This window comes from Rhipicephalus sanguineus, chromosome 3, assembly GCF_013339695.2.
Source record: "Rhipicephalus sanguineus isolate Rsan-2018 chromosome 3, BIME_Rsan_1.4, whole genome shotgun sequence".
Classification (NCBI taxonomy): domain Eukaryota; kingdom Metazoa; phylum Arthropoda; class Arachnida; order Ixodida; family Ixodidae; genus Rhipicephalus; species Rhipicephalus sanguineus.
The window spans coordinates 163095743-163113653 of NC_051178.1; the positions used below are offsets into that span (position 1 = coordinate 163095743).

The 17911-nt window shown below is 46.0% G+C and overlaps 1 protein-coding gene across 1 annotated transcript in view; it reads right to left on the bottom strand.

Annotated features, from left to right (window-relative positions):
- Nucleotides 1-824: 824 nt before the first annotated feature.
- The window catches only part of LOC119386047 (116 kDa U5 small nuclear ribonucleoprotein component-like), a 17544-nt gene continuing 457 nt past the window's right edge, over nt 825-17911 (bottom strand). Inside the window, exons 2-8 of the mRNA XM_037653398.2 lie at nt 16538-16631; nt 16083-16173; nt 12909-13122; nt 8835-8922; nt 8178-8391; nt 2139-2292; nt 825-905 (exon numbers count right to left, since the gene is read on the bottom strand). Of these exons, the coding sequence (XP_037509326.2) occupies nt 825-905; nt 2139-2292; nt 8178-8391; nt 8835-8922; nt 12909-13122; nt 16083-16173; nt 16538-16631 (936 nt within the window). The remainder of the gene's footprint in view (nt 906-2138; nt 2293-8177; nt 8392-8834; nt 8923-12908; nt 13123-16082; nt 16174-16537; nt 16632-17911) is intronic.

The following is a 17911-nucleotide window of genomic DNA, read 5'->3' on the forward strand; positions in this document are numbered from 1 at the left end:
TGGAGCGAGGGGACTGAGAGTGTGTGTGTCGGACAAGGAGGGGATGTTTGTGGTAATGCTGGAAGGTGTATTCACTGAGAAGTCAAAAGCGGCGGTCTTGGAAAATTTTAACCGCATTGAAGTTAAGACAGCAAAAGTGAAACAGCAGGCACTCACTTTGCTGCAAGAAAGTAATTTTGCCCGTAAAAGAAAAAATACAAAAGAACAACGCTCGTGTCATCCCATCCTTGGTCTGCGTCCGTCTTCGCCTTTCTATTGCGCTGTAAGCTGATCGAAAAATGAACATTTCAGACATGGTCGTGGTAAAAATATCGCGCATATGAAGCGAAAAAAAAAAGTTAAAACAGGCCTTCTAAAGCATGAGAGAGGCACGCTTGCGCATGCCCCGCTCCAATTTACTCGCGACTAAGATATCCTAGATCGGCAAGCATCGCATGCAGATTTCGGACGGTGCGAACAAGGTCGCTCACTTTTCAGACGTTTCTTCAGCGGCAGAATGGCTAGTAAGGAAAAAAATAGTCACAATTTTGCTGCAAGGGCGAAGCAATGAATACAATAGCAACATATTGGAATGTCACACAAAGAACAGCGAACAGATCGAAGCTTTAAGCGTGCTACTCAAGCAAAAAGTACGCACGAAAAGAACACACACAGGATGAGTGCAAACTAACAACTGTCGCAGCTTGACACTTGCAGCCCGCTGCTCACACACAAAGGAGGACGTTCGAACAGAACGCACAGGTATACAGAGGACAAGCGCGAAAATGTAAGCGCTAACCGTGATAACTTTTCGTTGCACTAACAAGTTCACGGCGCCCCTCCACTCATCGATGCCACAATGTGCCGCAGAGGGTATCCCGTCTTTTTGGTAATGGTAGAGACTGGTCGATCTGAGAGTACGGCTTCTGTGCGAATGTGGCGATGCCTTCATGCATAAGCATCAGAAAAGAGCGAAGGCAAGGTGGCGGCCGACAATGAACGTGCCTACATGACTTACGCCGACAACCTTATCATAGTCCTCTGCACCTATCTGCCTGGCTGTGCATGCAACGTAAACTGTGCGCATTGACGGCGGTACAAGCGCGCCATGGTGCCGTTCGGAAGTTCGCCACCACCGTGGTCGTGTGAGACTGCTTTAGTGTTTGTCGTTTTGTAGAAGCAAAAGAAGCTCGCTGGTGTTGAGCAGCGCAGGCACCAAGAAACGTCGATGCACTGACAGCGAGCGTAAACTGCACATTTTATTTTATCAGGCGACAACCCAAGTGCGCCGTGCCTCGTTGTGCACCACGCGGAGACGTAGGGTGTGCGCTGCTTGCAAAATGCTTGTCTTCACCGCGTTGAACGAACAGGCTACTCGCCAAACCTGTGTACGGTCCAGGATTGAAGCAGGCATGAACGCACAAATGCACGCATACGGCGTACAGCAAGCGGCCCGGCTGTGACGGCGTGAGCCAAGTACGCGACGCGCTGCACCCAACTAGCAATTGGCATTGGAAAAGGCATCGTTCCACGTGATTCCATGATTGCACCCCAGGGTTGCTCGTGTTGATAATGCAGGTGTACCGTGCTCTGACCACTGGCGAAGCTCGAAATGCACGAAGATCATTGGAAAGGCATTGGAAAAGGAATCGTTCCACGATTGCACCCCAGTAAAATATTCTAGTACACTCTAACCCTAGCGTGGACAACTGAGCTTTGTATTCGAATTGTCTGCGACTAAGAAGCTACTGAAGCCAGTTGCGAAAGCAGGGCAGTCTCATCGCTGTCGCTATCAAGCAATGGCAGCCACCATGCTCAGTCAACAGCGGTGGTTTCTGATGATGCCAACATGCGATTTAGACTTTGTAGACATATTTTTATGTTCTCAAATGCACCAAAATGTTTGAGATTGTGTTTATTGCATGGCAAATTAAATTTTTGAGCCCGGAATGGCATTGTCAAATTTCGTTGAAGCAGAATGGCAGCAGAAAAAGTGTTCGTTGTGGCAAGCATATTTATGCATTGACTCCTATGGACTGTTGACAGGGAACCGAGAATTTTACGTTGTACCGAAAATTTTGATGAAGCAGCGTTCGTTGTAGCGGGGTTCGACCATACCACAAAACACCTTCTGAACAGAGAGGAAGGGTTTCTCTCACCTGCCAATGGTGAAACATGGAAAGGCAGAAAGCTTGGCCTTGGGTATGTGTCCGCAGGTCAGTCTCAAACCCAAATGAATCTATGGCTGGAATGAAGGCCTTGATTGTGTACAGTGGCGACCCAGGGACAGGAGCATCCTGTGTTACGTGACCTCTGCAAGCATGAAAGAAATGTTCAGTGTTTTCTATACGCAGCGTTTAAAACTTGTACAACAACAACAAAAAAAGACAGCGAAGCATTCAATAAACGAACTACACCATGAATGTTAACGAAGCTGATCTCATTGCCGTGAAATATGCGCTGAACCACTCCTACACTCTCATTTTCCCCCAGAATATAACGATTTGCTCACAGGACTTTGCTTGAAGTAGAGCTAGGTGCACATGTATGTTAATGGGTGTACAATGTGTATAAGGTGTACTGTGCTTGTGTGTACTAAGTGGAACTTCTTTCTACTGTGATCTTTAACCACTGTGCAATAGTGGTACCTGCAAGGTGGCAATGTCATCTGAAGCTGTTAAAGGGATACTAAAGGCAAATATTAAGTCAACGTTGCTTGTTGAAATAGCGGTCCAGAAACCTCGTAGTGCTACTTTTGTGCCAAAAAAGTGCTTATTTTCCAATAAAATCACATTTTAGAGGTCTGCATCGCGTTAGTGCCAAATCACCCGCCTGAAAGCGGCCTTTCTGACGTCACTGTTGCCGTGCCCAACGTTGCCCGCCTTTGCCGTGTTGCCGTGTCCAACGTTGGCGCGCACCATTCGGGCATCCGGCAACATCACATGCATGCGGCATTTTGTCGAACTTTCTGTCAGAGCGACTTTCACGAGCGTGCAAAACACACGCGGCAGTACGCGATCCTTAAACTACCACTGAGACGCGACTGCGTGAGCAAAGCAGGGCGCCAGGCGAAGCGCAGTTCGGCGAAAACGGAACCTTTGAACCACGTGCGCCGTTCCACATGGCAACGCCACAGAGGTTCTTTTTTCCATGAATCAAACGGAAACGAACAAACAGCATTTTATTACGTGTTTTCATGCACGTAAGGTTCTTTTTTTATTGCTGCTAGTTTGATTACTAGTGATTAATTGTAGTCGGACGCTCTCATGTCATCGGGATCATTTCCAATATGTTCCACTCGTGGCACACGTCATGTGATACATTTAGCTTAATTTCTCGGTAAGTAGGGCACTGCTGTTGATAATATTGCCTTTTTAGACACTGTCATACATTGAGCTTTCACTCTGACATAAATTGTTATCTGCCTTTAGTGTCCCTTTAAGCATTCTCTTTGGTATTGCACAACAAGTCCCCAAACGAATTAAATTGAATACTTTAAAACTAAGATTAGTATCACAAATTTCTCACTAGTCATTATAAAACAGGTACCAAACTTGAAATCGACAGAATGTTGTGACAAAATAGAATAACTTGAAGCTTGGCCCTCCTGCATCACTAGCGACGCTGATGAAGGCAAGTAAGACGGTTGACTTCAGTCGCCCATGGTCGCCAGACTCCCATAATTTTTCTGCTGAAGACTGCTATTTAAGACAGGGATCGAACATTACATTACAGTTTTTCGAAAAAAGCTCAACCTATATATTCCTGTTTTCACGGTAATGTGGCACTGCAGCACTGATCGTGTAGATTTACTATATGCAGGTAATCCGCTATCAAACACATATCCAAAGGGCATAATGGTAGCAGAGTGTACAGGCTGTTAGCAATCTAACAATACTAATATGTTGCCCCTTACAATGAATGAATGAATGAAAACAACTTTTATTATAAAATAAATAAAAGTTGCCCCTTACAAGCAAATATTCTATTTAACTTTTCAAATATATGGCTAGTCCTAGCATGCAATCTGCATGCCTAGCTACAATCTTCAAAAGAGGAAAGAAGAAAAAAAAGAGTCACAGTTTCGCCGCAACGGCAAAGCCATGAATGCGACAGAAAGAAATTGGAATGTCACACAAAGACCGAGAAGCAGCTCGATACTTGCAGCACACTGCTGAAGCACAAAGAAGGACGCCCGAAAAGAACGCACAGGCATGCACAGGGCAAGCGTGAACTAACAACTGTCGCAGTTGTTACGTCCTTACGCTTGAGTAACGCGCTGCAAGTGTCGACAATGGAGAATCAGATGCTCTTAGACATTTCTTTTCTTTTAAACTGTGGCGCGTGGAGTGACCCTCTGCGCTTCCTGCCACACGGGGGTGTCTGATGCAAGGTGTGCCCGGTGTCCTTTGTTTTGTTTTTTTTCCCTTCCACATCACAAGTGGGTATAGAAAAGGGTCACTTTGTTGTGCGCGTCTCAAGGGCAGTTTTCAAATTGAAAGAAAATTAGGAGCGTGGCGTCTGCAAGTGTCGACAATGGAGAATCAGACGCTCTTAGGTATTTCTTTTTCTTTTAAACTGCGGCACGTGGAATGACCCCCTGCGTCTCCTGCCACACGGGGGCGTCTGATGTAAGGTGTGGCCGGTGTTCTTTGTTATTTTTTTCCTTCCACGTCACAAGTGGGTACAGAAAAGGGCTACTTTGTCATGCGCGAGGGCAGTTTTCAAACTGAATGAAAATTAGGAGCATTGCGTGACAGAAAACATGCTCAAGCTCCTCCGAGATATTGCTTCACACCAGCGGTAAATGGTGTATATAAATTGTTCACCGTTATTTCGCCGGCGCATGCATGGGGCATGGTTGCATCGTGTCTAATACAGCTGGTTGGGGAGTGAGGGGTTGATGGTTCGAATCCCCAGTCCGTGGTTCAGAATTTTTTTCTTCTGCTTTATTTTTGTGCCTTTTTTATATATATATACATACATATATATATCCGGGACATGACTGCGACGGCGACAACAAAAATCAGCCGAGAGTGTCCATATAACTGCTATCGCAATAAAATGTTCTCATGCATTACCGCAATGACTTAGTCTATAAAGAAAAATGCACTCTCTCAGGTATAAAGCTAACTCTGAGAATTTCAGAGACAAACTTATGGTGTGTGTCTTGTCATCCCAACTGCCACAACAGCCCTCTGCTCAATCACACAATTTGTGGTGCAGTGCTGTGAAGCCATGCATGAGAACAATGTTTAGCTATAACCTGCATAGATGTTGAAATTCTGGTTATAGTACAGTCGCCGACCGTTTATTCGGACACCGAAAATTCTGACATGTTCGTTTATTCGGACACCTTCGCGGCACCGCCACTCGTCTCACTGAAGTAATGTAAACTCACGACCGAAAATTCGGACGCCCCACAGTGCGCCGTTCGATTTTTCGGACTCCGCCTGGCTGATCAAGTGCGACGTTCAACGCCATGACAAGCTGTCAGCAATGTTTACAATGTTTTTGCTAGGTTGCCAGCGCTGAAATGTTGCACTGGCTATAACTGGAGATCGTGCCAATGTCAAAAATCCACGCAGAAATTACCGATCTCGAAGGCTATGTTTGTTGGCTACACACAACGGTTGCCTTTTGGCTTTAGCCAGTCAAGTATCCATTGAATGGCTACCACGGCCAAACAGCAGGCCAAGCCAAGATTGGAATCAGCTCGGTGCGGCGTTTGAGGTGAATGACAGGGTGTACGAGTACGACGCGGATCCTGATTCGGACAAAACGAGTACGACAACAGAAGCACTGCAACATCAACTACCCAACGTTGTTTCCTTTTGGCGTGTGAGGGTAGATGTTTCTGTGGCTAAGCCTGATCTGCATCCCGAGCTTTGTGTCCCGCTCCCTTGTTTGTTGCTTGGCGTGCGAGGCCTGATCTGCTGAAATTGCTTCGACGCTGCCCATTTCATGTGCGCCGTCGGAACTAAAGAAACGCGGCAACTACAAGGCCCTGACGATGGCAAAAAAAGTGGCGATTATTCACCAGGTGGAAGTTGCTTGGGAGTTTTCGCCGAGTTGGGCGATGAGATCACCCGTCAGCTACAAGAACCAGCACGTGCGGACAGTGACTGCCGTGACGACGCACCTACCACACCACAGCCATCAAATGCGGATTTAGCGTGGGCCGTTGCAGTGCTATTGCCGACCATCAGGGGGTGGCCAAACATTGGCTGAAATACAGGCCGACTTGGTCGCGCATAAGCGTACATGTGTACAGACGCGCACTAACAAGTTTTTTCCCGCCGCTTGGCCAATAAAAGTGTTTTTTTTTCTTTCTGGTGAATCCTTTTTTTCGGACTCCCGATTATACGGACTTTTCGGCGGTTCCCGCCGAGTCCGAATAAACGGTCGGCGACTGTATAACACAGGAAAATATGCCCAACATATCTGGTGTGACGCCAGCTATCAAGCATTAATTATGTTTCATGATCTCCACAGAGCTCTCTATGAAAGTCAAACACTGGCTAAAAAAGATCAAATGTGGCCATACAAAAAAATCTCGGGCTGTAGATAGTGCTTTGACAAATAATTTGTTTTTATAAGGGAGTTCACTGAGAGGTTCACTAGTCCACTAGCCGAGTTCATAAGGCACGTTGCTCGACCACTGTTGAACCATGCCAGTCCCAACCTTATCGTAATCATTTGTTGTGTTCAGCAGGACTGCACCTAACTTGGCTGGTTAGTACATGATTAAGCTTCTGTATATACAGTCAACTGCCGATTTTTCGGACGCCCAATTTTCCGGACATGCTCGAAAATTCGGACACTTTCGCGGCACCGTCACCAGAATGTATAAGAACGTCCGAAATTTCGGACGCTGAAACTCTTTAGCGTTCAATTTTTCGGACTTTCTGCCTAAATTGCAGGTCTGAGAGGCATTAATTGAAGCCCCCACCTTTGCCGCGTCTATCATCTCGTAGGTTCGAACCAGCGCTTTCGCGAGTCGATCTGTTTGCGACAGTAGCAAAGTCCAAAAGTCAGCTTCGCCGCAATGCCGAAGTGTTATGGGGTGAAGCTTACTAGAAATTCAAAGGGGCCGCTATCACGGCACCGTGCGGCGATGTCTTTACGGATAAGCAGCGGAAATGCACGGAGGCGTGATGGCGGCAGGTGGCAAGCGCGCCAGTACGGCTTAATCGCCGACAACCCTTACGATAAGCATCGTCAGTTAACTGCTCGGTAGTGCATATGGCCTAGCGCGCAGTTGCATGCGTACTGCACGCATTTAACAGGCGAGAGCCCAGACGCGCCGTGCCGCCATTCATGCTGCCTCTTTGTGCAAGACCGCTCAGTGTGCCGCACAGACGTGTTGCGTTCACGAATGAAACCATCTCGCCATTGCCGCGCCCGTGTGCGGTCAGGAACGGAGTGGGCATCACGAACAGTTTGATGACAAATGCATGCGTGCGGTAGAGCAACAGTACAGTGGTGGCGTCAGCTTAGTTGGCGATGTGCTGCACACAACTAGAAACGATTGGCTTCACACGGCAGCAAATTGCTTATCGGCGGAGATTCGGCGATGCGTGCGCACGTGCATCGGGGAAAGCCGGACGAGTCGTCTGCTCTTTCGCCACAGTCCTTGCGTTCCCCGTCATCGTTTCCAAACACTCCATGCGAGAGCACCGTAATCTATTCCGCACTTTACTGGTATCAGCGGCGTTCATCATGAGACTCAAATTTGCAAGTAAGTGGCGATTGGCACGTAGTTAAGCGGGGTTCGCGGCAGGTACCGTATGTGTTTGCGGGAGCCTGGGCGTGCACCAAAATGCCTGATAAGTGTACTGCGAGGCATTAAAGCTATTTCGGACGTGGTTGTGGCGATTTGACCGCTTGAGCGGAATAAAAAAGTATGAATTCATTTTTTCGGACTGCACGATTTTTCGGACGATTTCACGGTCCCTAGGGAGTCCGAAAAACCGGACGTTGACTGTATTGCATATCCCAACAATAAACCAGTGGTTGTTAGTTCAGCGCCCTTGTCTAACGTTCTTTTGACGTCCCATGTCCAGCGCTGTTTGTTCCCGTCTTAGTCTTCTTCAGATACACACATTTCTATAAATAAGACATGCGACAAAACGCAAAGGCATATGTAGAACAATTAAAAGGCATTACAAGAACCAGAAGCAAGCACAGGCACTGACCTCCTCCTAGCGAGAACTGTGTACACAGCCGAGACACAGTCAGCAGGAGCCTGCACTTCCACAAAGTAGTACGGCTCCATGAGGCGAGGAGTTGCCATCAAGAATGCGGAATAGGCCACACGTCGAGCCGTTGGGATGATCTGGCCACCTCCACGGTGAATGGGCTCATTTGCTATTACAGCATCCAAAATCTTGAACTTGCAGTTACGGATGGCTGTAACAAAGTGTCAGCCAATAAGCACAGAGCAGGTTCGCGGGACCCAGAAAGCCAAACAGGTCTACTGAGACACCTCAGAGAAATGCAGTGAGTGAAACTTTATCTCTAACGTTGAAAGGTGTGTTACAGATGGAAAACTAAAAGGCTACACATATCAGAACACTCTGGCACACTTGAAAACAAGCAAAGCCTAAAATCTGTTGGGTGTAGTGAAAAACCTGACAAGATGGTAGCATTCTATGAAATATAAAAATGCTGCAGGGTGAAGCACATGAGGCTGACTTTGATGTCTCTAGACAGGGAAAGTGCAGGTGTTGATTACAGTACAATGATACTCTGGGTACAGCACGTAAGCTTTCTTTTTTTCTGGTTATAGTTTTTAAGAATTAAATTAGAGGGAGCAAACAGCACCATGAGAAGATTAGTATGCAATGGCTTACGTTCTTCACAAAGGGGCCCTTCTCGCGTGGCCCACTGAAAGCCCTGGACAATGCTGTCTTTCACCATACTAAGAAGTCCTTTGTCAACCTGGGTAGCAAAAAGAACACAGTGGAGAAGTTAGTAGCAGCTACAACATTGGAACTAAGGAGATAAACAACTACAGTAAGACCTAGTTAATATGTACCTGCTAGACAGGTATCAATTTGCATCTCCTCATGTACGCAGCTGCTACCAACAAAGAAATAAATAAACTGCGGCAGTAGACGGTGACCGGTACCCACTGCAAGGCCAATTTCTTTTCATCAAAGCACAGAAATAATTCTGACTCTCTTGCCCAATTGTGTAACAGTGCACAGTGGCAATGCCAGGGAGCATTACAAAACTATGACAGGGAACACATACAGTGGTCAACATAGCGGAATAATGCATGGATGACTTCCTCGGCTTTCCTAAATGCATGTGTATGCGTCTGTGCTAGGCTTGTGCAAATACATAATTTTAGGTTCGAAGGGATTCGAAGCAAATAGTGATTTGGTCGAATAATTTCTAATCGCATACGAATAGTAGTACACATCAGATATTATAAAGAAAAATGAGCATATCTGTCATGACCCAACTAACCTGCACGATACTTTTTAAAATTGAAACAAGGCATGTGCAAATGCCTTTCTTTTTGGTTCAAAGGGAAGTGGAAGCAACTTTGAATAGTAGCAGGATTTTACTTTCGACAGAATGCAAGTGATAACCTGTAAAATACGTTAGGTTTTAAAATTTACTCTACTTAGAGCATATAAGCCGATATAATGAGCTTTTAAACTTGAAAAATGAGGAATCGATGCGAGGGCAATTTGTTCATTTAACCTTGAAGTGGGGCTTCGCGGCAGTGCGGGTTTCTTCTGGATACGTGTATTCACAATACAGCACCCCTCCACTGTAGTGAAACAGCCTTTACAGGGGGTTACATGCGGTTTATGTGTCTATTCATTCATTTCGAATATACTTAGAAATTTAGAATAATTTAAATTCGTTTCAAGGAGAATTCGAATACTGTCATATTCGTTCAAATATTCAAACTGCTCGAATATTCGCACAAGCCTAGTCTGTGCAGCTAATGAGTGAAGACCAATGCCATTTCGTTGAAACGTGGTGCCCGCTGCCAAGCGGAGCCAATTGTCTCAAGCTGTGTTTAGCACGTTGCCTACTAAGCTTATGCCATCACTGCCAGGGCGCTTGCTGTACTGTACGTGCGTGTTTGTTGTAAAAGTTTTTTTGAGAGTCAGAACCTTGCACATGCCTGGTGTACCGCCATTTCTGGTTATGCCCTTGATGCACACAAAATGGTGTGCACACAGCACAGCATGCAGCTGTGAAGGCGGAATCCCAATTGTCAAAACACGTGCTGTTCGGTGTACAGCATTTCAGCGGTCCACATGTTCTGAATTTATGAAACTACAGTCGAACTCCGCTACAACGAACTCAGCTTCAACGAAATTTCCGGTACAACGAAAAATTCTCAGTTCCCCGTCAACAGTCCATAGGAGTCAATGCACAAATATGCTCGCCACAATGAACACTTTTTCTGCTGCCGTTCCGCTTCACCGAAATTTGACGATGCCATTCCGGGCTCAAAAATTTAATTTACCGTGCAATAAACACAATCTCAAACATTTTGATGCATTTTAGAACATAAAAATACGAATTCAAAGTCTATAGATTTCAAAACAGGAGAAAGTGCCTCAGATCAGGCTGGCCGACGTTTCGATAGGGGACCTATCTTTGTCAAAGGCGCCTTGTCATCCCTGGCGTGTTAGTTTTATGGGGTTAGTGATGACGTCATGTCCAGCGGCGGCGTGTCTGTTGCTGTTGGTAATTGATGCCTGGAAAGAGAGAAACTCGAAAGCAGAAGAGTAAAGCCCTTGCCACATTTCAAGAGAATTTGCAAACACGTTCGGGTCTGCCATGTCAGAGTTAAAGGTAGCTGCAAAGAAAGGAAAAAAAAAAAAAAAAAGGAGAAAAAAGGGGGGGGGGGTACAACCAAGCGAGAGGGCGAGTGCAGCCATCACAAAGAGCTGCAGAAGGTGGTGAGGAAGGGAACTACAGGCGGGGAGAAAAACCGGGCGGCTTCCGTTTAAATGTCCGCCAAGGAGCTGCAGAAGGTGGTGGGGAAGGCAGCTACAGACGACAAAAAAAAAAAAAAAGGAAGGTACTCGGGCGGCGTACGTTTAAAATGCCGCCTGCCTACTTTAAGTGATATTGAAAGGGTTGCCCGAAAAGCAAGCTCCTGCTTAATGGGTGAAGTAATTCGCTGGCATATGCATCCAGTGTCGTCGGTGGCTTCCAAAAATTGGGCGCCCGTCAACTAAGAGGGAAAAAAAAAAAAAAATAGTTGACGGGCGCCCAATTTTTGGAAGCCACCGACGACACTGGATGCATATGCCAGCGAATTACTTCACCCATTAAGCAGGAGCTTGCTTTTCGGGCAACCCTTTCAATATCACTTAAAGTAGGCAGGCGGCATTTTAAACGTACGCCGCCCGAGTACCTTCCTTTTTTTTTTTTTTTTTTGTCGTCTGTAGCTGCCTTCCCCACCACCTTCTGCAGCTCCTTGGCGGACATTTAAACGGAAGCCGCCCGGTTTTTCTCCCCGCCTGTAGTTCCCTTCCTCACCACCTTCTGCAGCTCTTTGTGATGGCTGCACTCGCCCTCTCGCTTGGTTGTACCCCCCCCCTTTTTTCTCCTTTTTTTTTTTTTTTCCTTTCTTTGCAGCTACCTTTAACTCTGACATGGCAGACCCGAACGTGTTTGCAAATTCTCTTGAAATGTGGCAAGGGCTTTACTCTTCTGCTTTCGAGTTTCTCTCTTTCCAGGCATCAATTACCAACAGCAACAGACACGCCGCCGCTGGACATGACGTCATCACTAACCCCATAAAACTAACACGCCAGGGATGACAAGGCGCCTTTGACAAAGATAGGTCCCCTATCGAAACGTCGGCCAGCCTGATCTGAGGCACTTTCTCCTGTTTTGAAATCTATAACGTGTATCCATCCGTCGGCTCCCTTCTTGATCTTGAATTCAAAGTCTGAATCACGTGTTCGAACCACCAGAAACCGCCGCTGTTGACTGAGCTCCTAGCTGAGCATAAGGGCCGCCATTGCTTGATAGCGACGGCGATCAGACTGCCCTGCTATGGTGTAGTACACCATAGCCCTGCTTTTGCAACTGGCTTGAGTTGGTTCTGAGTTGCAGACAATCCGAAGCCACAGCTCAGTTGTCGACACTGGGGTGCAATCGCGAAACGATAGCTTTTTCGATGCCTTTCCAATACTTTTCGTGCTTTTCGCAAATGGTCAGAGCGACGGTACATCCGCCGAATCCGCATTATCAACGCGAGCAGCCCTGGGGTGCAGTCGCGGAATGGTGCCTTTTCCAATGCTTTTCGCGCTTAGTCAGTGCGACCAATGGTCGGAGCAACAACTCGTCCGCGTTATCAACGGGATCAGCCAGCCGCGAGTGGTGGATAAGAATAAGGCGTAAGTCATCGCTCCGCGATAGCACGCCTGCATGTCGCCGTTGTCGGCGAATAGCTAGTGTTAGCGTATTGGTGCAACTGTGCAGTTCGTGTTGCGCGCCCGTGCCTGTTTGATTCGTTCGCGGAAGCCGTTATTTCTGCGTGCTTTTCAACGTGGCGTTGCTATGCATATATGAGAATCGCGTCGTAACGCTGCTGGGGACGCAAAGGAAGCAGGAGACACTTTTTGAATATTGGAAATAAATGTTTCACTGTTCTACTAGCTCAGGTCAGCCATAGTTTTATCGATTTCACTACAACGAAATGTTCGCTTCAACGAACATTTTTCCGAGCACCGTCAATTTCGTTGTAGCGGGGTTTGACTGTAGTGGGAGTGGGTGAAGCTGTCCAAATAATTGAGCATCTCCACATTATCAGTTAGTGTGTTATGACAGCTCAAATGGAGCTCAGATAGCATAGTTAAAGGCAGATGTGTTTGTCGACTACAAAGTGAGAAAACTCTTAGGCCAGTGTCATCACGAAATTCAAGAAACCGAGTTACCTCAGAGGGCAGGGTGTCATCCACAAGAATGTTGGGGCCTGTAGCATCGGGTCCAAATGCCCAGATGGAACGAGCTGCGAGCAAATCCCAGTCATACTTGGTCTGGAAGAATTCTCCCAGTCGCTTCCGATTCCATGTGATCTGCACCACCTCATTCTCAATGTCCTCTGCCAGGCCCTTTTCCAGTGGCTCAGCAATCATGGTGATTTTGTTCCTGCCACACACGATACAAACACAAGAGCCAACATTACAGTAAATATGGCAGAACAATGCTATAAAACAAACCTTTGACAAGCAATTACTTCCGTCATATCCTATAATTTTGTTAAAGTTAAATTACGTACCTTCTGATACCAGCAAGCAACATTTTGATTCAGTTATTTAACAATAATTTGTCTAATGATAATTTTTGCGTGCGCAACACGAAGACACAAACGAAAAGTCCACAAGAACCAGCGCAGACTATTTGAAGGGAAGGCCGGAAACACATTTAGCAATGCATTGTACGCATTGTTCTTCGGGTCGTGTAGTCCTTTGTGTAACCAAACTGATGTTTTGTATGCTCATCCTAATCAGACAACAACAGAGATTGTAGAAGCTTGGCATATCTCTAGACTTCAAGGCATGTGTGTCAGTCATTCATCCGTAGCGCTCAATGACAACGAAATTAACTTGCTAAACAAGATATAATAATAATAATAATATCTGGGGTTTAACGTCCCAATGCTAAACAAGATGTGATAGTGCAATGTGTCTGTTAAAGGTTTTTTGGTTTTTTATGTAGAGGAATAGACTATGCTGTTCTGCTCATGCGCAGTGATCATGATGTGCTTGTAGTGAGTATATACAGTAGAACCTCGTTGATACGTTTCGGAAAAAAAAACGCGGAAAATAAACGTATGATCCGGGAAAACGTACGATCCTAATCCAGTAAAAATTGAGGCTGACAAGGCCATATTGAGGTGCAAGGGCAAAAAACATTATTTCTAAAAAAAAACATGGAGGGACTCTTCGATTTTCGAACTCCTGGCATCTCGCTGGCAGCCAGAGGTTAGCCAGCTAGTTCCGGTCCTGACCGAAAATAACGTCGTGGTCACGTGTATTGAAATCCCGAGACAACCCAAATATCGCAAAGTCGAACTCTGTGACAACCAGCGTAAACGTAAAGAAACGCTACCGCCGTGTCAGCAGACGAAACTTTGCGCCGCATGAGCGTCGGTTCTTTGTGCATGGCCGCTTGGAAATATGGGGCTAGGTTTGCCGAAGAGCAGAAGTGATATTCTCGAGCATACGCATTTGGGATACGATAACGTACGTTCGCAAGATCACGTGTGACTTGCCCCGCTAAAGGCTTAACAAGCTCAATTCTTCGCAGTGCACATAACAATCGTGGTACAACACGATATGCGAAATCTCGCGAAAGTGATAAGCGTCCCCGAAAGTGACAGCTGTTCGCGGCAATCGCATACTACGTCGCATACTCGCGCTGATCAGTTTGCGTTCTGTCTTAACTTCAGACATGTGCTATGTTCGCCGCCACTCGTAATCGCACCATATCGCACGGGGGAACGGGCTTTAAAAGATAACGCTCGGCGTAATGGCAACCGAAGGTGAAGTCCCCAAGCACCCGCACTTTGATCTGTCGAGTCCTCACAAAGATGGCGGCGAGCGCGCATCGTCTCGTTTTGGCGTCTGATAACCAAAAACTTTCAAGATAGCTTCCAGAACAAATCTTTTCTGGCAGCTTCTGACGACCCGCTGGTAGGCAGAATTGCCCAGCCAGAGAAATACGCCGACTGGAATTGCGCCGGGCGCAGCAACCCAAAAACGAATGCGCTCCGCGAGAAAAGTGTGGGGGAAATTATCGGCCATATTCACTGGGCACAATGGCGGCGTTGCTATGGTTACGGGCGGTGGCGATGCGGCGGCGGCATGTGCGTTTCCGCGGCAAGCCGTTTGAAGATTTTGACGGCCAGCGTCGCCGCCTGCCTTCGGGTCGGTGTGTGGTTGACAGAGAGCTGCGATCGAGCAATTCGGAGAAGACACGGAGGGGACGATCGAGCAATTCGGAAGAGACGCGGAGGGGACAATTGTGCAAAGCAGAGAAAGCGCGGAGGGAGGGAAGGGCACTGCGGAAAAGCTGCCGTCGCCGCGCGGCGGCTGTCTGCTACTTCTCGATCACGTCACAAGTACACGAGAGGGCCCTTTTTGCACACCTGAATGAGAGTTTTCCGAGTACAAAACGTATTATACGACTACAGTTTTCCGCGGTGCTGAACGTTGCTGCCGAATAATCGTATTTTCCGGGAACGTATTAACCGGAACGTATTACACACAGCTGTATTGGGTTATTTTTAATTTTCGCGATTTCGAGCGTAGGAGCCGGGAAATCGTACTAAGCGGGAACGTATCAACGAGGTTCTACTGTATTGTGTTTTCTTATTGAATAGAGGTCAGTTGATAGTCTGCGCTGGTCCTTGTGAACTTTTCATTTGTGTCTTCGTGTTGCGTGCGCAAAAATTATCATTATGCAGCTAAACCAACTAGCCTGCCTTTCCGTTTATTGTAATAATTTGTCATATCCATGTTCGTTATGTCGAGCTTCTACTGAGTTGCAATGAAGTCACAACAGCGAAGTGCTTATTACAATAAAAGGAAGAGCTGTCAGCCTGAGGTTAGCTGCACAAACCAGCTACCTACTCTGCAATGGTCAGAGAAAGCAGGGAGAAAGCATTCCACAAGGAGATTCATCATGCTTTAATGTGCCATACGTTAAATAGGCCGTAGAGATTTGTTCACATTCTCAACTCATGACCGGCAACTTACCACTGACGCTAAGGCGGAAAGTGTACAAACATTGCATTCTGCCAGTTAAATAACAAACAAACTCGAGAGGACTTTAAGAACCACACAGAGTGTGATGAAATAAAAAATGATAGGAGTACCACTCAGAGATAGGAATACCTACAGCGAAGTGGATCAGAGAACAAACAGTGGTAGCCGATATCCTAGCCGATATTAAGAAAAAATGTAAATTTATTAGTGACTAATTATGATAAATGATTTTTGTATTCACGAATTAAGATTACACTTTGTTTTAACGTGAGATCACAGTAAATGAAGAGTATAAGTAGAAACACGAGGGTTCAGTTTAAAGAAAAAAATCCATCTCACTTCTTGTTGGGAGTTTCTGCAAAACACTTGAGCGATGAAGTTTCCACAACCGTCTCACAGAAGCAGACGACTGGGTCAGCAACCTTGATGTCTGCAAGTCCACAACACGAGAACAAAAAGACAGTTTTGTTGTAACACTCGTGAAGAAGAAATGATAAAGTTTGCATGTTACGACACTAATGTTCTTCTTGTTGACCTGTACATCAATGCTGTCATGATTTCAAAAAATTCAACTTGGTTTTCTAGAGTGAACAAAAGACTTGCAATTGAATATGAACACTGTGTGTCCAAGGTAAACCGTAGATTTTTCTTTGTGTATCACACTGAATAAAAATAAAGAGACTGTTCTAAAATTTACATATTGTTTAAATAAATTTAAAAATAATAAATGCGTGAGGTACAACTGCGTAACACCAACGTCTAAAGAAAGATTCATAGAGAACCACATGTCATACCAATTTCTGAATACATCTTCCTCAAGTCGTGCATCACGCAGTCAAGATACAGTTCTCCTGTTCCGAAGATGACATGTTCTCCAGATTCCTCCACCTGCAATCAGTAAGTTCCAAATTTAGGAACACAATCTCACTAATTAAATCTACAGCAAGCCTTCGTCAGTGAAATTTCAGCGTGTACTGCACAAGCACGTTGTCACTCATGTCGAATCCCCCTGCTTTCAAAGAGGTCAGAAAAAATGCTGCATAAGATTGCTATTACTAGCACTGATTATGTCATAACCTAACAAATCAATGCTATCTGGTTTCACTACCTCCATCAAAAATAGAAAACCAATTTTTTTACTGTATTGCTGTCAGTCCATGTTGAATAATAAGTACAGTGGAACCCCGATTATGCGACTTTGAGGGGACCACGCAAAACCGTCGTATAATCCGGGCGTCGTATAATCGAAAAACTAAAAATATTGGCAGTGGCAGTCAGCTTGCCCAAAAAAGGGGAACAGACAGCCTCAATAACCCATGACACGACCCTGAGGTTCTCCAAGGATGGCAGACCAAATTATTTTTGAAAATGGCAGCTAATGGCAGCATTACTTAGTTAAATGAGGTGTGAGCGAGTCGTTATCCTTAACTTTAAAATATCGAATCCAACGCGCATCTTTCTCCCGATAAATCGAGTCTGAAAAGTGCCTGTATGTGAAACGAAACCGAAACTGCGTAAGGAACAGCCTCCCGTCAGTAGAGTCAGACACAGTGTAATCGCCATGACATAATGGCGATGGAGCACGAGTTTGCGTCGGATGCTGTCGTGCGCGACTGAGCTGTACGCATCATATTTGTTCCCTTGTGAAGTGCAACTGGTGATGTCCCGCCGTTATTATGAACGTCCACGTCAAGTGAAACTTATACTGCACTGTGTAAATAGCTGCGTCGCGGCCTTTTGCGTGCTCAAGGCCTGCAACTGCGAGTGCCGCAAACAAAGGCAGATCAGCTGTATGTCAACCAGGAGAAGTTTCCACGGACCGAAAACGTGAAAATATCCATATCTCAAAGATGAGCTTTACGGCCAGTTGGAGCTTCTCCGTGTACTAGATAGAGCTTGTCTAGGCAGCGACCCTGGATACGCATGCGATCGAGGCGTATCCTGAAGCAATCTTAAAATCCAGGGAAACTGGATCACAGAAGCGCATGAACTGTCTGGAGAATAAATTTTACATTCTAAGAAGGCATACTGTCTCACTTTCTACTTTTCTAATCGACAACCTAGGGGAACTTAAGTTCTAATTTTGCACTCGGGAATATTTTTGACGGCGTCCGATTCGACTAAAGAAGGTGGTGTTTTCTCTCCGACGGAATCGAAAATCGTCGTAA